A 20,076-nucleotide genomic window follows, 5' to 3' on the forward strand; every position below is an offset into this window, starting at 1 on the left:
AAATATATTATTTCTAGACACCCAAATCCCAATTCAACATAGGAATCCAATTCCCTTACATTATTATTAATATTATTATTATAATTAAAACTCGTTTTAATTAAATAAAATATTTGTGAGAATATGCCATAGAAGAATTAGTTTATCCTTAATCCATGAACGGAATCTTCCAAATTGAGGGCGGGTCAAAGATTAAATCAAAACAGGATATTGTAATCCATATTCTCGATTAATGATTATTCTGCTCACGTTACCAAACACCATCTTTCATTTTAAATAGATGGTCGGTCGAGTCTTAATACGAGCTGACATAGTCAAGTGATTAGTCTAGGTTAAATTTACTCTCGATTTTATTTATTGAAAAAGCTCGAGTTTTACTTACGATCAATGTGAAACTACGTTCATATCTCTAACCCGTGTGCTCGTTTTTTTTGGGTTGAAATAAGTAATTAAATAAAGAGGTAGAAGAGAGAGAGAGAGAGTTGGCAAGTGGTGAGAGGAATAGAAAAGAGTTGAATTAAGGAAAGAATAGAACAAATAATAGAATGGAACAAATGATTTAGGGCTCACTTAGGTTCATTAAATCAATTATTTTGTTCTTCAATACTCTATATATATATATTTATTCTTTTAACATTATTTGGAATTTCAAATTCTTCAAATAAGGTCGCCATTGCATGCATGACATGTTCTGTTATGTGCGGTAACATTCATTTAAAATATTTAAAAAAACGATGTCATAGTTAAACAAATAAAATCGTGAAATTTAAATAAAACAAAGACAAGAATAATGCTATGATGTAACCTAAGTGCTACAAAATAATGCAACTACCCTACTGCAGGTTCCAAGGCATTCATCGCAAACCCGTCATCTATATAAGGGTGTCTTACCTTTACTTGAAAAATAAGAGTAGGAGGTAGTTTGAGTATTTTGAGAAATACCCAGTAAGTAATCTCACTGTTGGGGTCGGGAAATGCACACACATGTAACATGGTGGGATCTATTAGTTAAAAACATCATGACATGACTTTAGACAGTTTTCCAATACGAGTAAGGTTGAATCTATAGTACTTCTCTACACATGGTCTTAGGTAGATTTTCGTCTTCCCTCTACGAACTTTGATGCTTCTTCGATGGCGGTCAACGTATTCTCCCGCCCACCATTCTCTCCAAATCAAAAGGTCAAAATCTTTTCTTAGTGATGCAATAATTATTCAAAAAGTTTCTAGAAAATAAGAAAGTGAATGTATAATCAAACGTATATAGTCGTAGTTATTTATTCTAAATCACAAAAACAATCAAAGATGCATGAATTTTAGGGTAATTAGAATCATGAACAAACTAAAGAAAACTTGACTTTTGGGCTAACTTGTTGATTTTGTTACAAACTTTTGTGAAGATTCTGAGACACACACAATCTTTCTCGACCAAACATCTAAGAACAAGATTCTTATTCCTAGGTTTATGTTGGTTTTCTTAGTACAGCATGGAATACTTGCCTCTTCAAACCCAACTAAAACTAGTTTGTTCATGTAATTTCCTCTCGATCTCCTTTAAAAATTAAAAGAATGATTATTTCTTTGATCACTGTATGCTATTATCACACTATGAAATTCGGGACATCGAATGAAAGATCAGATGTGACTGACAGACTATGAAATGTAAGATGAGTGTGTGAGAAGATAATGGAAAATTACCGTAAACTAACCACCTAAGGTTGATTTTACTAACATGCATGTATAACCAAACGATTACTACAAGTATTGCTTCATAAATTTTCATTGGTTACTTGACATGTTCTCATCTTTAACACTTAAAAGTAGAAGATTATAATGAATTTAGGAGTTGTTTTGGATTAACAAGTTAGGAATAATCTTTTAAATATATATTTTTATTAAGCTATGGTAAGAAAATTTGTGTTTTGAAAAGATATATGGTTCATCCATATCTATATACATATATATATACATATATATATATATATATATATATATATATATATATTTTCTCATCTTAAAATTGTCTTTTAAAAAGGGTATTTTTTTATTCCCATTTCATGAAATAAAAGCTCTCGAAACCTCCATTAATGGCAGTTCAAAACCTTCCATTTGACACACAAATGAATGTTGTTATGGGCCAAAATTAATAATTAAAACACTATAAAATAATGTATTAGTTATCCCAAGATCTAAGTGGGAGCCATGCTGGTCTAATGAGCATTAGCCTTGGTGCTTGTGGCCAATTATCCACCATTCCCCCTTGTCACCCTATGCCATTTGTTCAACCATCAAGACATTCAAACGTCTCAAAGTCTCTCAAATGCCACACACTTCACGCATCCTTCTTTGAGACAAAGTGTTTGGTACTCACTCAATCTACCAAACATTGTCATTGTCATTTCCATTTATAAAAGTTCGTGTGAGATCTCATATCGATTGAGGAAGAAGACAATATCTAGTAAACGTGTTTTAAAACTTTGAGGGAAAACCTGAATGAGAAAGCTCAAAGAGAATAATATCTAATATCTACTCGAAGTAGACTTGGGCTATTACAAATGGTATCAGAGCTAAACACAAGACGGTATGTCAATGAGAACGTTGAGCCTTGAAAGGGGGTGAGGACACTAGGCTGTTTGCCAGAAAGGACGCGGGCCCCAAAAGGGAGTGGATTGTGAGATCCCACATCGGTTGGAGAAGAGAACAAAACATTTTTTAGGACGTGGAATCCTCTCCCTAGCAAACACGTTTTAAAACCTTGAAGAAAAACCCGAAAGGGAAAACCCAAAGAGAACAACATTTTTTAGGACGTGGAATCCTCTCCTAGCAAACACGAGAAACCTGAAAGGGAAAACCCAAAGAGAATAATATCTGCTAGCCATGGGCTTAGACCGTTATAGTTCGAGTGCTCGAATTTGAATAACGGGTCTCTCTATATCTTTAGTCCACGTTACCAAGAGCAACGTTGTTCTAAGTTCCATTCTAAACAAAAAAAAAAAATTCCCACTTCTAATCATTGAGAGAATACAACATTAAAAATTTGATAATTAGCGATGAACTACGACTAGAGAAAAGTTATTGATGTCTTAACCGTGCAAAACTTGGTTTAGGTTCACAAAAAGTTGGAAAGATGGAGAAGCTGAGAAAGTTTGTATTTTTTTTTTGGTAAGGGAAAAAAAGAAAAAAAAAAAAAAAGAAGGAATTAGGCCGCTTCCCTCCTTGCATGGTTCCTTTTGGTCCCACGAGTTTTGAACTTTATATTCCTCGACCCTTTCAAAAACTTGATGAAAGCATATTGGTCGGCAAGTCAGCCATTTCCGGTGGCAGTCGTTAAATCTCCGGCGAACCTGACCACTGTGCTCTCTCAAGTGGAGAAAGCATAGGATATTTTAGAATGTGCTGTCGAGAATCAGTACGAAGCACATCAATCCAACTCCCCCTTTTCATCCATAAATAATGTCAGCATGCTCTATCATTCAACACTCACAACAACCTTTCCTTCTTTTTCTTCTTCTTCTTCAACATCATCCCTTCTCTTCCCTCTCTCCGACTCTGCTCTGCTACCTACAGAGAGTAACAACAACAACAATATGGTCAAATTCTCTAAGCAGTTTGAGGGACAATTGATCCCTGAATGGAAACATGCTTATGTTGATTATGGCCAACTAAAGAATGACCTCAAGAAACTCTATCTTCTTAAAACTGATAACAAGACCGACTCTTCCGCCGCCACCGGCACGGTTGCGAGTACTGTCTTGTCTTCTATAAAGAATTTCTCTATATTTGGTCACCAACGCAGAGATCATGGACCTATTCATGTACTCTTTTTCTGACAACTTCCCACAGTTTTTTCCCCCATTTTGCATGATTGTGTATTTGTGTGTGTAGTAAAATATAACATGAACTTGAAATCTTTTTCCAACAGGTTCATAAGAAACTTGCTTCCTCTGTTAGCAACGGAGACATGTACGAAACAGAGCTGCTGGAACAATTTGCTGATACAGCTGCAGCAAAGGAATTCTTTTCATGTTTGGATTTCCAGCTGAATAAGGTGAATCAATTCTTCAAGACAAAGGAGACAGAGTTCATGGAGTTGGGAGAAAGCTTGAAGAAACAACTGGAGATTCTCATTGACCTGAAGACGGCGATCCAGCACCGGCACCAGACCAGAGATATCATGCCGGATTCCAAGGAGGATGGCTCCATCTCCTCTACAATTTCTTGTGGTAATTCATCAACTTGTTTCAAATGCAACCAAAAGTTTCGGCTGCCAAGTTCCTGAGAAAATAATGTAGCTCTAATTAGAAAATATCCAATGCTTGTACTTTTCATCTGAAGATGTCACAAACTCTAAGTCAACTTGTAGAAGAAGGAAGTTTTTATGGCTTTTATCTCTAAGGAATCTGCATATTATGTTTCATTGTTATGGTTCTTACGTTTACTTTTGATATGCAGAGTCTGATAAGGACAAAACAGAGCAAGAACAGTCCCAAGAGAATATCAATGAAGAATTGGAGAAGACTGAATTGGCATTTTCGGACTCTCCAAGATCAGAAGAAATGGGAAACTCAACGAAAACTAAAAGCATGGACCCAAACTGGAGAACCGTCTCAGGTCGAGTTATAAGTTTTCAAGGGAAGAACATAAAGATGAACATTCCTCTGACAACCCCATCTCGGACCTTCTCAGCCATAAGCCATTTATTCAAGGAAGATTTAACGAACTCAAAGAAATCCAATGAAGGCACAAAACTTCACATTAACAAGACCAGGGTGCACCATGCAGAGAAGATGATTAAAGGAGCTTTTGTTGAGCTTTACAAAGGGTTGGGCTTTCTCAAAACTTACAGGTAATAATGAAGAACAGATTGTTGAAGTTTCGTTATTTTTAATGTCTCTTTGATCATTGAGATCATTCTTCAGGCAGTTGAACAAGCTTGCCTTCATAAAGATTTTGAAGAAGTTTGACAAAGTAAGTAACAATGTTGCACTGATAATTCACTCCATCATTGCCTCTGAAAATCCTGTTTGTAATCATGAAGATCCTGCTTTTTTGCAGGTCACTGGAAAACAAGTTCTTGCCATTTATCTGAAAGTTGTGGAAAGTTCCTATTTCAACAGTTCAGACAAGGTAAATTCAGTACAATTATTAGAAAATCAAAAACTTTAAAAAGTTCAAAATTTGATACAAAGAGAGCATCTTTTTCATGATTTTATGATTAGATCATGTCGAGATTTAAGTCATTAACGGCTGAAAACTTCCCATGAGAAAGTTCTCAGACAATGTGAAGTGGCCATTGGTCTCATAGTTGGTCTTGTCTGCACTGTAGCTTCAAATTCTGAAATTTTTGAGCCAAATATGGTTGTCTGTCGGTTACTTATATCATACAGAAACTTTAGAACCAGGTAAAAAAATTGAACCAAAGTCTCTGAAATGACAGGTAATAAAGCTAGCAGATGAGGTAGAGGAGTTATTTATCAAAAACTTTGCTGAGGAAGACAAAAGGAAGGCCATGAAGTACCTTAGACCAAAACAGCGTAAAGAGTCACACGGCATTACGTTCATAGTCGGTGAGTTCTTTAAACACATTATTTTCAGGAGATCTTGCCAAGCAAATCCTTGCAATCTTTAGCGTCTATTAACCAATAATTCATGAAGACATCGATGAACAAACAAATCCAAAAGCACTGCCACTGCCACATCACCCCACTTAACTTTGAACTAAAGGGCATTGCTCAATCCACTATTTTTGGTGGACACTGGACAAAAAAGGAAATTGTCCCCTGGTTCACCAAATGAGGCTGAAATTTGAACTCCACTCCAGAGTTGTTAACCAAAAAAAACACTAACTGTTCGAACGTTAATAACTTTCCATTTATGCATAAGTTAGTAAAGATAATCTTTTCCATGAACAGGACTGTTCAGTGGGTGTTTCATTGCACTACTCGTGGGTTATGTTATCATGGCTCATATCATGGGGACGTACAAAAGGCACCCTTTCTCACTGTACATGGAGACTGTATATCCAGTACTCAGGCAAGTATTTGTACATCTTTTCTTAATCGTTTTCGCTGTCGATGAATGGTAACTAACAAGATGAATCATGTTTGCAGCATGTTCAGCTTGATGTTCTTACATTTCTTTCTGTATGGCTGCAACATCTTTGCCTGGAGGAAGACTCGAATAAATTACAGCTTCATTTTAGAGTTATCAGCCACAAAGGAACTTAAATACAGAGATGTGTTCTTGATTTGTACCACTTCAATGACTGCTGTTATGGGGGTAATGTTTGTTCATTTGGCACTGCTTTCAAAAGGGTACTCTTATACTCAAGTTCAAGTGATACCTGGCCTTCTCTTGCTGGTAATTTATCAACATGAAAGTGTACTTTTGTCTCTATCTTTGAGGCCTGTAATTATTCAGTCAAGTTTCGGTAAGTGATTTTCGAAATCTTTTCCTCGTGTTACAGCTTTTCTTGCTATTACTTGTGTGCCCCTTCAACATTTACTATCGATCAAGCCGCTACCGTTTCCTTCGTGTGATGAGAAATATAGCCTTTTCACCTCTCTACAAGGTAAATCCCTACTCCAATTATCCTCCCCCATCATTTTACCTGCACCATGCATCATTAAACTCTTTTTCAAAGTCGAGTTTAGTTTTATAATGTTCTTATCACTTTCTCAACTATTTTCTGCAGGTACTGATGTTGGACTTCTTCATGGCAGACCAACTATGTAGTCAGGTATATAAATAAGTACAGTTAGCTACAAATTACTGAACTACTAGGCATGACAGATCTGTTAGAAAATGACTTTCCTAATTCTTTGTTTCCCGGTATAGATCCCAATGCTACGAAACCTCGAGTACATGGCCTGCTACTACATAACAGGAAGCTACAAAACACAGAATTACAACTACTGTATGAACGCCAAGCATTACCGAGACCTCGCTTATGCAGTTTCGTTTCTACCTTACTACTGGAGGGCAATGCAGGTATAGGATTCAGTCACCAGTTGTAGTGTGAAAATTTTATATTATTCATCATTGACATTTTTTACACTAAATTTTTCTTAACAAAGCATAACAAGGCTTTGCATTTCGCGTTTTCAGTGTGCAAGGCGCTGGTTTGATGAAGGGCAGACAAGCCACCTCGTCAATCTAGGAAAGTATGTCTCAGCAATGTTGGCTGCAGGGTCCAAAGTGGCATATGAAAAAGACAACACCAAAGGAGTTGGATGGTTATGTCTAGTGGTGATTATGTCAAGTGGAGCAACTGTGTACCAATTGTATTGGGACTTTGTAAAGGATTGGGGTTTGCTTCAAGTGAATTCCAAAAATCCATGGCTTAGGAATGATTTAATGCTTCGAAGAAAGACCATTTACTACGTCTCCATGGTACAGTCAGATAACACTCCATGTTTCGCTTTCAAAAAACTTTAGCAGAAGAAAGTAGTATATAGATACTAGCACTAATGTGGCATCAATCACCAATCGAAAGAGATTTAGCACTCAAAATGATTCTGAATTTCTGAACATAATCCACATGGCTACTATGGAAGATAGGGAAGAAAGTGAAAAGATTCTTGAAAATTCCTCTTCATTGGCTCATAGTTCATAGCAATATTCTCAATCTACTTCTGATATGAAAGAAACAGAACCCAATGCTTTGTAGAATATAGGAAGATTTTAGGTGTCTTGTGAAGTACACATTCTAGAAGTGAATTAATTTTCACTTGTTTTAGGTCGTCCTACAATGAAGTGGATTCTTATCAAAATCTTTGGAATGTTTGCAGGGCTTGAATTTTATTCTCAGGCTTGCATGGTTGCAAACCGTTCTCCATTCAACTTTTGGACAAGTCGACTCGAGAGTTACTGGATTATTCTTAGCAGCTCTTGAAGTCATTAGAAGAGGGCTGTGGAACTTTTTCAGGTAAAAGCTATAAACTTCTTGGTTTATCGGTATGCTTAAGATCGTCAACTGTTCAAGTCTTCCTCTTTTTGCTCACTCTAATAAGCATCTGTGGTAATGGCCCAGGTTGGAGAATGAGCATCTCAATAATGCTGGAAAATTTAGAGCAGTTAATCCAGTACCACTTCCATTTGATGAAGTTGATGAGGTAGACTGATAGCAACAGTCACAGACGGAATTCGAATCAATGCCTGAACAAAAGTTTCCAGAGGAATCTTATTGTCCCCTTTCACCATCAGAAAGGAAGCCACTTGATTCTTGTTATTTGTGGTTCATTTCATATACTTGTATACAATTTTTTTTCTTTCACCAATGAAAAGAAAACCATTCAAAATTCCAGTCTGTTAATTCTCAAGTAAACCAACTGTGACAACAATTTATCATGTTCTTCTCCATCGGCATCAGCTATGATTTTACCAGAATACACACAATTTTAGCGTCAAACAAAAGTGCAGCAGAAAATAACCAAGCATTATGTACCTGAAAATCACCCCTGACGCTGCACTGCCTGAAACATAAACTTTGTTTGGATATGAAAGAATTAAACTAACTGAGTCTTAATTTGAGGAATCACACTGCAAGTTACTGAAAGTGGATATCATCAATATTCAAAATCTTATGAACATGAAATTATGTGAAGAATGGTCGATGTAAAATATTCATGTACCTGTTAAACGCCAATTGCTGCTATCAGGCCGAAGTGTCGTTGGCGAAGTAGGACGAGAGCTACTGTATGAGCTACACCTGCATCCATGGAAGCGGCAACCAGACCTTCAATTCTTCTCACACTCGGCCGCATCCATCTATGAGTGGCGTCTTCATTAGGTCAACCATCAAAAACTTCCGTCGTTTTGTTCTTCCTTTCTACAGTTTTCTCTGCTGCGCAACCAAATTTGGGTATTTCATTTCCAGGGGCAAAATATTTCGTATTGCAGAAGTAAGATGCTTGCGGTTACTAGATTGGTGGATAGTAATTCCGGCGATGACGATGAATCTGCACAGAGAAATTCCGCTCAGAGGACGAAGAGGCTCCTCAATCGATTAGCTTACGAACGGGGGCTTGTTTTTTGTTCAGGTACGAATTGGTGCTACACACTTGTATTTCATTGTTCTATTGTGTTGCAAAATTGTCAATACTACGATCAACGTTGGAATTATATCGAGTATTTGAGCTGGCGAGGCGCGCTCAAACAGTCGCGCGGTTAAGCGCGCGCCCGCCATTAGCGATTGCGCTTATGTTTATGATATGATTTTCAATGTTACATGTTAAAACAATTTCGTTCTCCTACCTCTCTCGATTAATATAACAAAACTAAGAAAGGAAGCTCTGAAATCGATCACCTTCATCAGGGCACCGCAGCAGAACAGGTAAGGTCTCTCTTCCTCTCCATTGCGCTCTCTTCGCGATTTATCTGTCTCTCCATCTCTTTCTCTTCATGCGTCCATTTTGCAACTCTCAACCCTTCAATGACAACCGAATTTGTGGCATTAAATCGCTTGTAATCTTTCGCGAAGGAAATGATTTCATGTCGCAGTTCATCAGTTCCTGAATAATCCAAGGAAGATGATGAGTTGGAGGCGAATAATCCAAGGAAGAGATTGTGGTCAAGTCGAATTGAACAAAAAGATTGTTTAGAATCAGATTAATCTTCTAATAAATGCGCAACCAACGGATGCCTGAGTACTGCAAGATGACGCTGGATTACCCTCGAATGCTTGCAATTATGGTAGCTTTGGTCCTATGATTGAAGCCTAGAACAGTACGTTGAAATGAAACCTGTAAAACATTATGAACAAAGCCACCATAATTATCTAAAATCTTAAAGCCTATTTACACAACTAGTTTTAAGAAAACAAGGGAAAGAAGGGTCTATTCACATTTTTCCCAATATCCCTCTTGGGATGTAAGGAATTCCCGGTTCAGATGGAGAAAGAGAGAACATTTTTTCCACCCCTAAATTGATGGAAAATTTGGTAGACCGAACTCAAACTTCAGAGAGATTGGAGAACATTTGTTCTCGTTTGTTCTTAGGGCATAGACCTGCCCCAAAGGGGTGAGATCCGCCTACCCCAACGTGGTGAGATCCCAGAGAGAATAAACATTTCCTACCCCAAAGGGGTGAGATTCGCCTGCCCCAACGGGGTGAGATCCCAGAGAGAATAACTAAACATTCCTTCTAAAAGTGCAAAACTGCTACCTAGTGCAGGCATTCTAAAACCGTGAGGCTAGCAACAATACGCATCCGGTCAAAGTGAACAATATTTGCTAGCGGTGAATTTGGACTGGTACAATACATAACTTCGACAATCACGTGTTTCAATGAGTTGATAATGATTTTTATAAATCCTGCTCGCTTATTGTTACATACAAAACAACATGTGGTCTCATTTCCATTACAAACAGAACAATATGTGAAAAATATTGTGCATCTTAGAAATAAATTTTGATGGATGATGATGATGAGCAATGGTTAGAGGTGGAGTGTTTTCCTTCTTTTTCTTTCGTCTCCTTAGCTGAAAGAAGTGTTGCATTACATCAGAACATTCGGACGCCAGTATACCTCGTCGTATCGTCATTTTCGGGTGGAACGGATGCACAGGTGCAGCAGGCTTCTCAGACTGTTCTGAGGCATTTACCTCGCCACCATCAGGAAAAAGTCTGTAAAGAGCCAAACAAAGCAGAGCAAACGAGAATGGATGAGTATCCATTGATGAACCTAAAATAGCAGCTCCAAGAAGTTTGGTAGTAAAATGCTTACCTGATCCAGCTGCCATCAGCTCCAAGAAGCTTATTTGGTGCTCCCCACACAAGGTTTTCAACTCGTGCTTGTAGTATCGCTCCAGCGCACATAGGGCACGGTTCAAGCGTCACGTACAGCGTCGTCTCCTGTGAACGTACGAAATGGTCTAAGTCAAAAACAGCCCCTTAAACTAGTTAGTGATAAAACTAGTAACAGAAAATTACAGCAAGCCTCCATGACTTTAATTGCTTTGAAGCCTCCCGAATACAAATCATTTCGGCATGGGCTGTGGAATCTCGCAGCTCCTCGACCCTACAATATGAACTTGTCAACATTCAAAAGAAAGCGATCAACTGAACAAGATAGGCGTTCTGTCGAAGTACTTACAGGTTGCAGCCACGAGCGATAATTTTTCCATGTTTCACCAATACTGCTCCCACAGGCACCTCCCAGGTATCAGCTGCCTTCCTGGCTTCAGCAAGCGCTTCCCTCATGAACATTTCGTCCATTTTTCGCTGCTCAGTCTCGAGTATGTATGCTTCTTCCCATTCGTCAAATCGATCTTTAAGCACTTGCTTGTTTCTTTGAAGCTTCCTTTGTTTCACTTCCCCATCCTTGGTTCCAGTTGTTGATATCTCTAGTAATGTTGCATCAGAAGAACGCCCCAACCGCTCAGCCGAGCTGCTTGCAGAGGCATCAGTTTTACCACTATGAGAAATTTCGTCGATGACGAGAGAACCTCGGGGAGACAGTGGTAATGATGACCGTTCGATATCCGAACCAGAAGAAATAAGATCAACCTTCCTACCATCGGTTAAGATCGCCTCTCCAGAAATTAACAAAGTTTCACTTGATGGCTTGATCTCCATTACATTTGGGGAAGGTGGGGTATCTACTTCATGATATGTATTTTTTGGTTCTTCTAACCGATCCGACGAAGTGAATTGAGAAACTGCGGTTCTTCCGATTCTTGTATTATCAGTTTCTTCATGTTCACGGCCAGAAAACCATGTCTCGTTACTAACAGACTCGTTTGGTGAATTTCTTCCACCTGATCTTAAAGTTGAATCAGAGGTTTCGGCACGTGAAGCCCAACGGAGACGAACGATATCTGAAATGACATTCCATAACGATCTGCCACTTCTCTTGACAATTGCATTCTCACTGTGTGCACTAGTCTCAGGATCTTCAGTTTTCGGAGGCTGCTGCTCAGTAGTCGAGTCCATTACATGCCACATTTCATCAGAAGGACCCTTGCTTCCAGAACTCCGTGATGAGAGCTTCGAGTCATGGTCCTTCGTTTGATAATCTACAAAGTTCTTCTGTCGATGCTTCTCTTCATGCAGTAAATCTACTTCAGAGACATTGTCTTCCTTCTGGATTTCGGAAATCAACAGTTCATTCCTGGACTTCTCAATGGATTCCCCAACGAACGGTGCGGACAACCTCTCTAAATGGTCAGCTGAGCCTAGAGTATCACCAGGATTGATGAGGTAGGTTGGCTCCCCAGTACTCTCGTCTACCCCGCTTTCTCTGTAGGACTTGCCGTGCAAAACTGGACTTCCCCCTGACTGCACGTAGGAAGCACTCGAACTTCCTGATGCTCTTCTCGAAACTATTTGGCTTGCCATTTCACTGGTAGAATCTGTTCGCGACAGATTTCTAGCTACAAGCTGAGATGGCGGAGGCATTAACATAGCCTGCGAGCCTTTATTTTCTTGCTCATTCACGTCAATCCGTTGGTAACTACTTTGGGAACTTGAATTAAACAATCCATGAACTTTTAACTTTGTTGCATGATCTCTAACCTCGTTTCCTGATTCAGATTGCCCCACACGATGATTATTTCGACCAGTTCTTATTACGGTTTCCTTGACAGTTTTTTCCACTGATGATTTATTAGTTTCTTGCTCAAAGATTCTATTTTCATATGTTTTTTCAGAATACGTAGAAGATACTTTATCAGTCCCATGAAGTGGTGAAATGTTAGTGGCATCTTGCGAACCTTTTCTGGAGATAACGCTCGGAGCAGCTTTATGTACCATTGAAGACTTTTTGTCTTTAGCCACGAGGTTTGATGCACTGAATGATGCAGCGTTTTGTTCCTCGTTTCGTGTTCTAACTTCAGAACTTGAAACAGAGGTATTGGTATTACCATCTTTGGCTACTGATATAACACCAAGATGAAGATATTTTTGTCTTGAACCCATTTCCCCAATGGCATGATTTCCTATTTGATGATGCCTTTCTTCAACCTCTTGATTAGAAGTTACGTGGACGTTGGTACTTTCGCTTGCGTTAATCACTGCATTTGACTGACTTATCTGATGAGAGGTCCTTTCTCTCTCGGTTTTCCTATTTTCTGACGAAGTTCGTCTCAAACTTTCTTCTTGAAGGACAGGACGAACAGTTTCATGACTACTATTGCTTGCTTTCTTAACGAGATTTGCATCTAATTCTAGGTTTTCATTCATAATGGTAAGTCTTTTACGAGAACGAGAAATTTCTTCAGCTTTACCGTGCCGTATTTCTGATACTTCAGCAAGTTTTTTCCCTTCATTTATATAAACACCACCCACTTTATTACCTGATACATTTTGCTTTGATTGCTCGTTCAAAGTCGCGGCCATTTTCAATTCCTCTTCCTTGTCAACGAACTTCTTCTTGGAACTTGAAGTACCTACATAACCACTTTCCCTAGTCCTTGACAATCTCCAGTTCGTCTCAGAGGTTTCACTTATAGAGGATGTTACTTGTGTTGATCCTTGGCTAGGTTTCTTCTGTGAGTTCTTCCTCAAATGCCAATTAGCATGATTCCCTTCCGTAGTATCACCCCGCATCGATTCCTCTTCTCGCCCCTTCTCATCATCTCCTTGACTCTTGTATTCTTCCTTGATCCGCCCATCTAATTTCTCTCCTACATCACTCACAGAGTCGTACCTGTACCCACCGGAAAATTCCTCAACGAATTGCACGTTCTTGTCTTCCACTTCAGCATCATCCTCAATATCCCCAGAGGAGGAAAGCGAATAATAAGATGAACATGTAGACCCTTCTTTTCTCAAACTCTGATTATCCCCTCTTGAATGAACTAACCGATCTCCATTCAGTTTATATCCATTTTTCCTCAACTCAACCGCGATCGATCCAACTTTATTATTCTGTTTGCTTTTCCTCTCTTCTTTCTCGCAATGATCGCCACTCTCTCTTTTTCTATCTACTTTTATCTTTTCAAATGAACTTAACCTTTTATCCTCAACACCTCTCCTCGCCCTGTTCTCGAGTTCTACCATTCTCGATGAACTTAAACTACTCTCCTTAGCTCCGGACTTTCCTCGGTTCCCCACTTCCACCCTCTTAGACGACCTATTTTTCCCCTGACTACCAAAACCCTCCCTTATCAAACTGATCATTGCCTCAGCAATGTCCTCTTCATCGAATCCATCCGATTCGTGGCATTCAAAATCACCCTCAGAATTCAAACAATATTGTCTATATCTCCTTCCCTCACTACAATGACAAGCCTTATCATCAACAATAGAGAAAGGAACCTCACAACAATCCAGAACATGCCCATATTCCGGAAGCGTATAACAGAACCGATTTCGGCCACACAACATCAACCTCCTAGAAATCGACCATTTAAGCAGGGTGGATTGCCTCGACCCATAGAAAAGGCTAGGGCCTACAGGCAATCTGTGGGTTGGAAATGCATAGCAAACACAACAAGAAGAACATGATGATGATGATGAAAGATGCAATGGGTTTCCATTACATCTTTCATTTAAGAAGATGGGTCGCTCGTTTAAGTAATGGGGAAGATACCCTTTACTCCGGATGGAATATAAAGTTGAGCTAGCAGAAGGGTTGTACATAATTTTGTTAACTTTCCAGCAAAGTGAAAGAAATGGGTGGAAATTGACTCACCTGAAGAGAAGTTCAGAGATCGCGAAAGCTGAAGCTGAGAGCAGAACAACCATCTGGGGCTGTGTGGATTTTTGAATAGATTAACTCAGATGTATCGACAATGGAGTTGATGCCGCCGCTTTGAATGGTGAGTTGACTCGCCGATTCCGAAGTGAAACAGTCCACAACTCATCGTCGACGTTATCTTCGGTCAGATTTTTGGGCTTCAAATGGGTTCGGCCCGGTCCAAATAACATTTAAAAATGGGCTAATATCAACACGCCCGGCCCAATTATATTTAGAATTGGGCTGTTATTGACCTGGCTCGGCCCAAATGATATTTCAAATGGGCTTTTCGGTGGCTCAATTATAGAAATGTACAGTTAAATAGAACATGTGAATAAGGATAAAACATGCTAGAATGATCTGTGTTCTATATAGGGGATGCAAAGGAACGTGGAAGCCATTTGATACTAAGTTCAAATTTCATTCCAATCTGATCTTGGGCATAAGGCGATGCAGTTAGTATCAAAGTGGGACCTTTTCTAATAGAATGTGGTTTAGAAATGAACGGACGTGAAAGATGGGGACATGCGACACTCTAACAATTATTAGATAATTATAGTAGAGATTTTTGGACAATAATTTGAAGTGAGATGCTTTGAATTTAAGAAAGATAAATATGGAGGGGTGGTTAGCAAAACTCACAACTTGTTTGGGTTCTTGTCAACGTCCAAATTAAGCACTCATTTCAAATATGAAAGCCACATTTATCCACTAACAATTATGACTCTCTTTCTTTCGCTCCTCGATGCTCGTCTTACCTCACCCATCGCACACCACTCTATCCTCCTAGTAGATATTATACGTGTATGTTAGGAGAGAGGTTTTCACACCTTTATAAGAAATGCTTTGTTCCCCGCTCCAATTGATGTGAGATCTCATAATCTACCCTCTTAGGGGTCAGCATACTCGCTGGCACATCGTCTAGTGTTTGATTTTGATGTCATTTGTAACATCACCAATGCCCTGAAAACCTAAGGGTTCCTCCGCAAGGTTCGTCTATGGAGGATGAGTCAAGGCCTAAGATTAGGTTGAAAGGTGTACTCGATGGACAACAGGTGAATATTCTTGTACTACCCTTTGTTGGTCCCGAGGGACGGAGGAGGCTAGGTTAGCCGAAAGATGGTTATTAGTTCAAGGACACAAGGTGCCCCTGTTTTTTCAGGGTAAGAAGGGGTAGAGAAAATACATCAAGCCAATGTTCGAGTACCAAGCGCTACAGCGCTGAAGGAACCCATGCTATACTCCCAAGAGAAGCTCGAACGACCTTCAACAAAAGGGTACTTGTACCCGAAACCGACACATGTGGGTAGGTAGAGTTTGAAACGTATTACGTATCACCGTCAGTCTCAAGGATTTAAAACGTGTATGCTAGGGAGAAGTTTCCACACTCTTATAAGAAACACTTCATTTCCCTCTTCAACCAATGTGGAACCTCACAATCCACCCCTCTTGAGAGCCCATCATCCTTGTTGGCACATTGCTCCATGTCTAGCCTTGATACGGTTTGTAACAACCCAAGCCCATCGCTAGCAAATATTGTTTGCTTTGGCCTGTTGCGTATCATCGTTAGCCTCAAAGTTTTGAAACACGTCTATTAGAAAGAGGTTTTTACGCCCTCATAAGGAATGTTTGTCTCCAACTCAACCGATATAGAATCTCACACATTACGCTAGACTTAAATCAATTTTTAATATAACAAGAGCTTATTTTCAAATACATGATTAATGAAAATGAAAATAAATATAAGTAATCCCCTAGAATTAAAAAATGAAAAAATAGGAAATAGAAAATTTGAATAATTATTCGGCCGACATTTTTGAGTTGGAAATTTTGTTGGTCCACTTTATTTAGTAATTAACACAAAATTCATTTATTACAATCATACCCCCATCACATCCAAGGCATCACCACCACTAGATTTCGACCAATCGTCCCCGGTATTGGTTGCCAGACATCAATTACAGTTCACCAACTTTCACACGTGGCCCAATGCTCTCCTTCCACCTCATCATATTGGTCACCCAAGTTTGAATATTCTCTTTTTTTTTTAATCCTGATAACTATCTAATATATGTTTTAACTTTTATAATGGTTGACAAATGTTCTTTATTTTATTCTTTTAAAATATTTTATTTTAATTTTTTTAAGATTTTATTTTATTTTTTATTTCATATTCACGCTCAACTTTTAACTTATTATGATTTGACCATTGAAAAAATTACACATTGTTGGTATAGATAGTAACTTTAAATTCTTTTAATTTCTTTTTTATCATCATATTCTTAAGATGGCTGTCATTAAGATGGAGTCTCGGTTTATTCATGTATCACCTTTTATTCAAAAGGCTAAAATATAATATTTATTTTCAGGAAAAATATGAGATAAAACTCTGATATTTTGTTGAGAAAATTGTTGCCCCCACCACACTCTTTTCATGCCTATTTAATTAGGACGGTTTAGGTTGAAGTGAAGAAGAAATGGGAACTCGGTTGGTTGGGACCATTTGGTTGAACTAAATTAATTTTCATCTTAACTTTCATACATGTAATTATAATGGGCCTATTACGTATTGCCATCATCCTCACTGTCAAACCGCCTGATGTTTGGTTCTGATACCATTTATAACAGTCAAAGCCCACAGCTCGATGGCTATAATACCATTTATAATGGTTCAAGCCCACTGCTAGCAAATATTGTCTATTTTGGTCTCTTACTTTCATCAGTTTCATGGTTTTAAAATATGTCTGGTAGGGAGAGACTTCCACACTTTTATAAGTAATGTTTCGTTTCCATCTCAAACCGATATGAGATCTCAGGTATTGGGTCTCTAACTAATTTATTCATCGAGCTTTTAAATTTTAATAAAACATTTCATAGGAGAGCTATAAATCATCACAAATTTTCATACAAAGAAATTAATAAACAAGAAAAATGAAACAAATAAAAACTTATAAACATTTCGAACTTGACTATAAAATGTCTTACACTATTTATTTAAAAGTGTTTAAGTGTCCTAAGGAGCTAAGATAAGCTTCATCATGCCCTTAGTCGAGTCGAACGAGACATATCCCACCTCTTGAAGCTAATTCAATATCTAAAAAGTATCTAGTTTCAAAACGTACTTCGTTCCTAGAAACTTCAAAGTGGTCTAAAAGGGTACAAGAAAAAAGGATCAAAGTGTCTCATGCGGACCAAGACAAATTTGGATGTGCCATGGTCAAACCTAATCGGACATAACCTAATTATCAAAGCTACCTCAACCATCTAAAATGTATTGAAGTGCATTGGAAGGTACGAAAGCATCTATCTCGTCTCTCGAAAACTTTAAAGTGACCTAAAAGGGTAAAAAAAGTGTGTAAGTGTCCAATGGGGACCAAGACAAACTTGAGAGTGTCCTAGTTGAGATTAACGTGTTGTAACCCACCTCTCAAAACCTAGTCAGAAATGATCTACATTTGTCTCGTCTCTCAAAGTGGCCTAGGGTCAAAAAGAGTTCAAGTATCCTAGGCGACCTATACTTGTCTCGTCTCTAAAATGTGTCTAAGTGCACTAAAATTATGAGCAAAATGCCTACCATAGACATGATAACCACTCCGCCCCTCCAGTTACAAACGTAATTACCTAAGTAGCTATCATAATTGCAGGAGCGTAGCATTTTTTTCCTACTCGTAAATCTACTACATGCATCAAATGACTACAATAATTTTTTACACACTATCGTCATATCGAACAAAATTTTTATGCACCGAAGAAAACACAAAAGAAAAAAAAAAATAAATACACCATGGGTCAACATATTCACTCTTTTCCCAACGAACAAGCTCACATCAATAGAAATAGAACTTCTACCTGTATGCATGATTTGCATAAGTAGAAGTTCTACTTTTATCGATGAAGCTCGTGTGCCAAGAAAAATAACGTAAATCATTAAAATCCGACCTAATAATAAAATTTTAATTAGACCTGAAATATAATGTTATCTTATCCTCGTGTCCGACCGCATCATTTAAACTAAAATCAATATAAATTATTTGGTCATAAAATATTCATTCCATTAAAAAAAAAAAAAACAAAAAAGCAACAAATGGAGTTAAGTACAAGGTATAAAGTACAACCAAACCAAGCTTTAAAAAAATAGTTATAAATAAATAAATCAATAAATAAAAAAGAAAGGTATAATATATAATTTTAAATTTAGTGCGCATCTACGCTATTTGGCCTTTTCTTATTCCCGTTGATTTATTTCCTTTTCTATTCGGAAAATATTATTTTTTTAAATTTTTATTAGCTTGTCCTTTTGTTCCAAATTCTTTATAATTAATTTATTTCCATAATTTAACAAATTCTCATTATAAATTCAATTAATTTTTTTTTTAGTTAAGAGGTATAAATCTTCCTTCTCCCCATTTTTATACGTATATAAAAGTTTTTTTTTTTTTTTTTTACAATTATAAAACATTAAATGGACTAATTATTACGGAATATTATGTCATTTATATTTATTTTTGGCATTCTAACAAATGCGATTATTTTCTATCTTTTTCGCTTTATTTTTGACTTAACTCGGGAATTAATTAATTTTAGTATATAGTTTATAAAAAATTAAATGGACTAATTATTACCGAATATTATGCATCTTTTTCACTTTATTTTTTAAAGTTGGAGCTTTAACTTGGAATTAATTAATTTTAGTATATAGTTTGAGTTATCACTTGAAAAAAGAATAAAGTCAACTAAATAATAATATGGCTGGAAGAAAAATGTTAACCTCTATCAACTAATTATTAATTTTTTTAATTTTAAAAGCATAAGCTCTCTTGACTTTGCTTTGGCTTTAACTTTTCCAAAAGGTCTCGTACTAATGAAGATATTATTCCTTAGTTATAAACCCATGATCATTTCCGAAATTAACTAACGTGGGACTCCATCCCAACAATCTTCATCACATTCTACTGCTTTAGTTCGTTAAAGTCGTAGCTTGTTGTCTATTAAACAGGTGGTCATTGCCCGTCCTACCTCTATTTTTATAAATCTTGAGTAAAAGGAAGTAAACGGAAGTAAAAAGTCTAACCTTTTTGTTTGAAATTTTGTCGGGAAGTGATCAACTTGTTGAAACTTTGCTTTCCCTAATTCCAAAACAAAACAATAGACCTGCAATTCTTGTATAGGAAAAAGCTTCTTTTTGACGGTGGTCAAGCAATAAGTAAAAGCTTCATCTAGAAAACAAGATAACGTCGGGACAGATAAGTATTGAAAACTATGTAACAAACATGATTTTAGCTCGCTCGTGTATGTTTCCATTCAACAAAACCTCCAACCAAATGGGTCCATTGTTGAAAAGTACAACTATTTGTATTATTTAAAATGCCTCTTTTAGAGAGAAGTTTCTATACCCTT

The 20,076-nt window shown here is 37.6% G+C and overlaps 2 protein-coding genes and 1 long non-coding RNA gene across 4 annotated transcripts; 1 reads left to right on the top strand and 2 right to left on the bottom strand.

Moving 5' to 3' along the window:
• Positions 1-3,256: 3,256 nt before the first annotated feature.
• LOC111467810 (phosphate transporter PHO1 homolog 1-like) lies at positions 3,257-8,363 on the top strand. The gene is made up of 14 exons (XM_023112883.1): positions 3,257-3,815; positions 3,923-4,223; positions 4,453-4,846; positions 4,920-4,968; positions 5,056-5,127; positions 5,438-5,567; positions 5,913-6,033; positions 6,111-6,360; positions 6,467-6,571; positions 6,695-6,739; positions 6,838-6,990; positions 7,108-7,392; positions 7,791-7,927; positions 8,033-8,363. The coding sequence occupies exons 1-14, from the start codon at positions 3,462-3,464 to the stop codon at positions 8,121-8,123; spliced, it is 2,487 nt and encodes an 828-aa protein (XP_022968651.1). The 5' UTR covers positions 3,257-3,461; the 3' UTR covers positions 8,124-8,363.
• LOC111467811 lies at positions 3,496-5,373 on the bottom strand. Its single transcript, XR_002714608.1, has 3 exons — positions 4,845-5,373; positions 3,675-4,275; positions 3,496-3,561 (listed from the first exon to the last, which is right to left on the bottom strand). It is a non-coding gene; the product is annotated as an uncharacterized LOC111467811 (long non-coding RNA).
• Positions 8,364-9,338: 975 nt separating the features above from the next.
• LOC111467809 (tRNA(adenine(34)) deaminase, chloroplastic) lies at positions 9,339-14,775 on the bottom strand. Of its 2 annotated transcripts, XM_023112882.1 has the most exons (5): positions 11,095-14,775; positions 10,932-11,019; positions 10,726-10,853; positions 10,344-10,625; positions 9,339-9,349 (listed from the first exon to the last, which is right to left on the bottom strand). In XM_023112882.1, exons 1-4 carry the CDS (start codon positions 14,580-14,582, stop codon positions 10,361-10,363), a joined length of 3,969 nt encoding a protein of 1,322 aa, XP_022968650.1. In that variant the 5' UTR covers positions 14,583-14,775; the 3' UTR covers positions 9,339-9,349; positions 10,344-10,360. The 2 variants fall into 2 exon arrangements, with proteins under 2 accessions (XP_022968650.1, XP_022968649.1); XM_023112881.1 differs by lacking the exon at positions 9,339-9,349 and having other exon boundaries at positions 10,280-10,625.
• Positions 14,776-20,076: the final 5,301 nt, after the last annotated feature.

The sequence above is a fragment of the Cucurbita maxima genome, unplaced genomic scaffold (genome assembly GCF_002738345.1).
Source record: "Cucurbita maxima cultivar Rimu unplaced genomic scaffold, Cmax_1.0 Cma_Scf00034, whole genome shotgun sequence".
NCBI classification, from domain to species: Eukaryota; Viridiplantae; Streptophyta; class Magnoliopsida; order Cucurbitales; family Cucurbitaceae; genus Cucurbita; species Cucurbita maxima.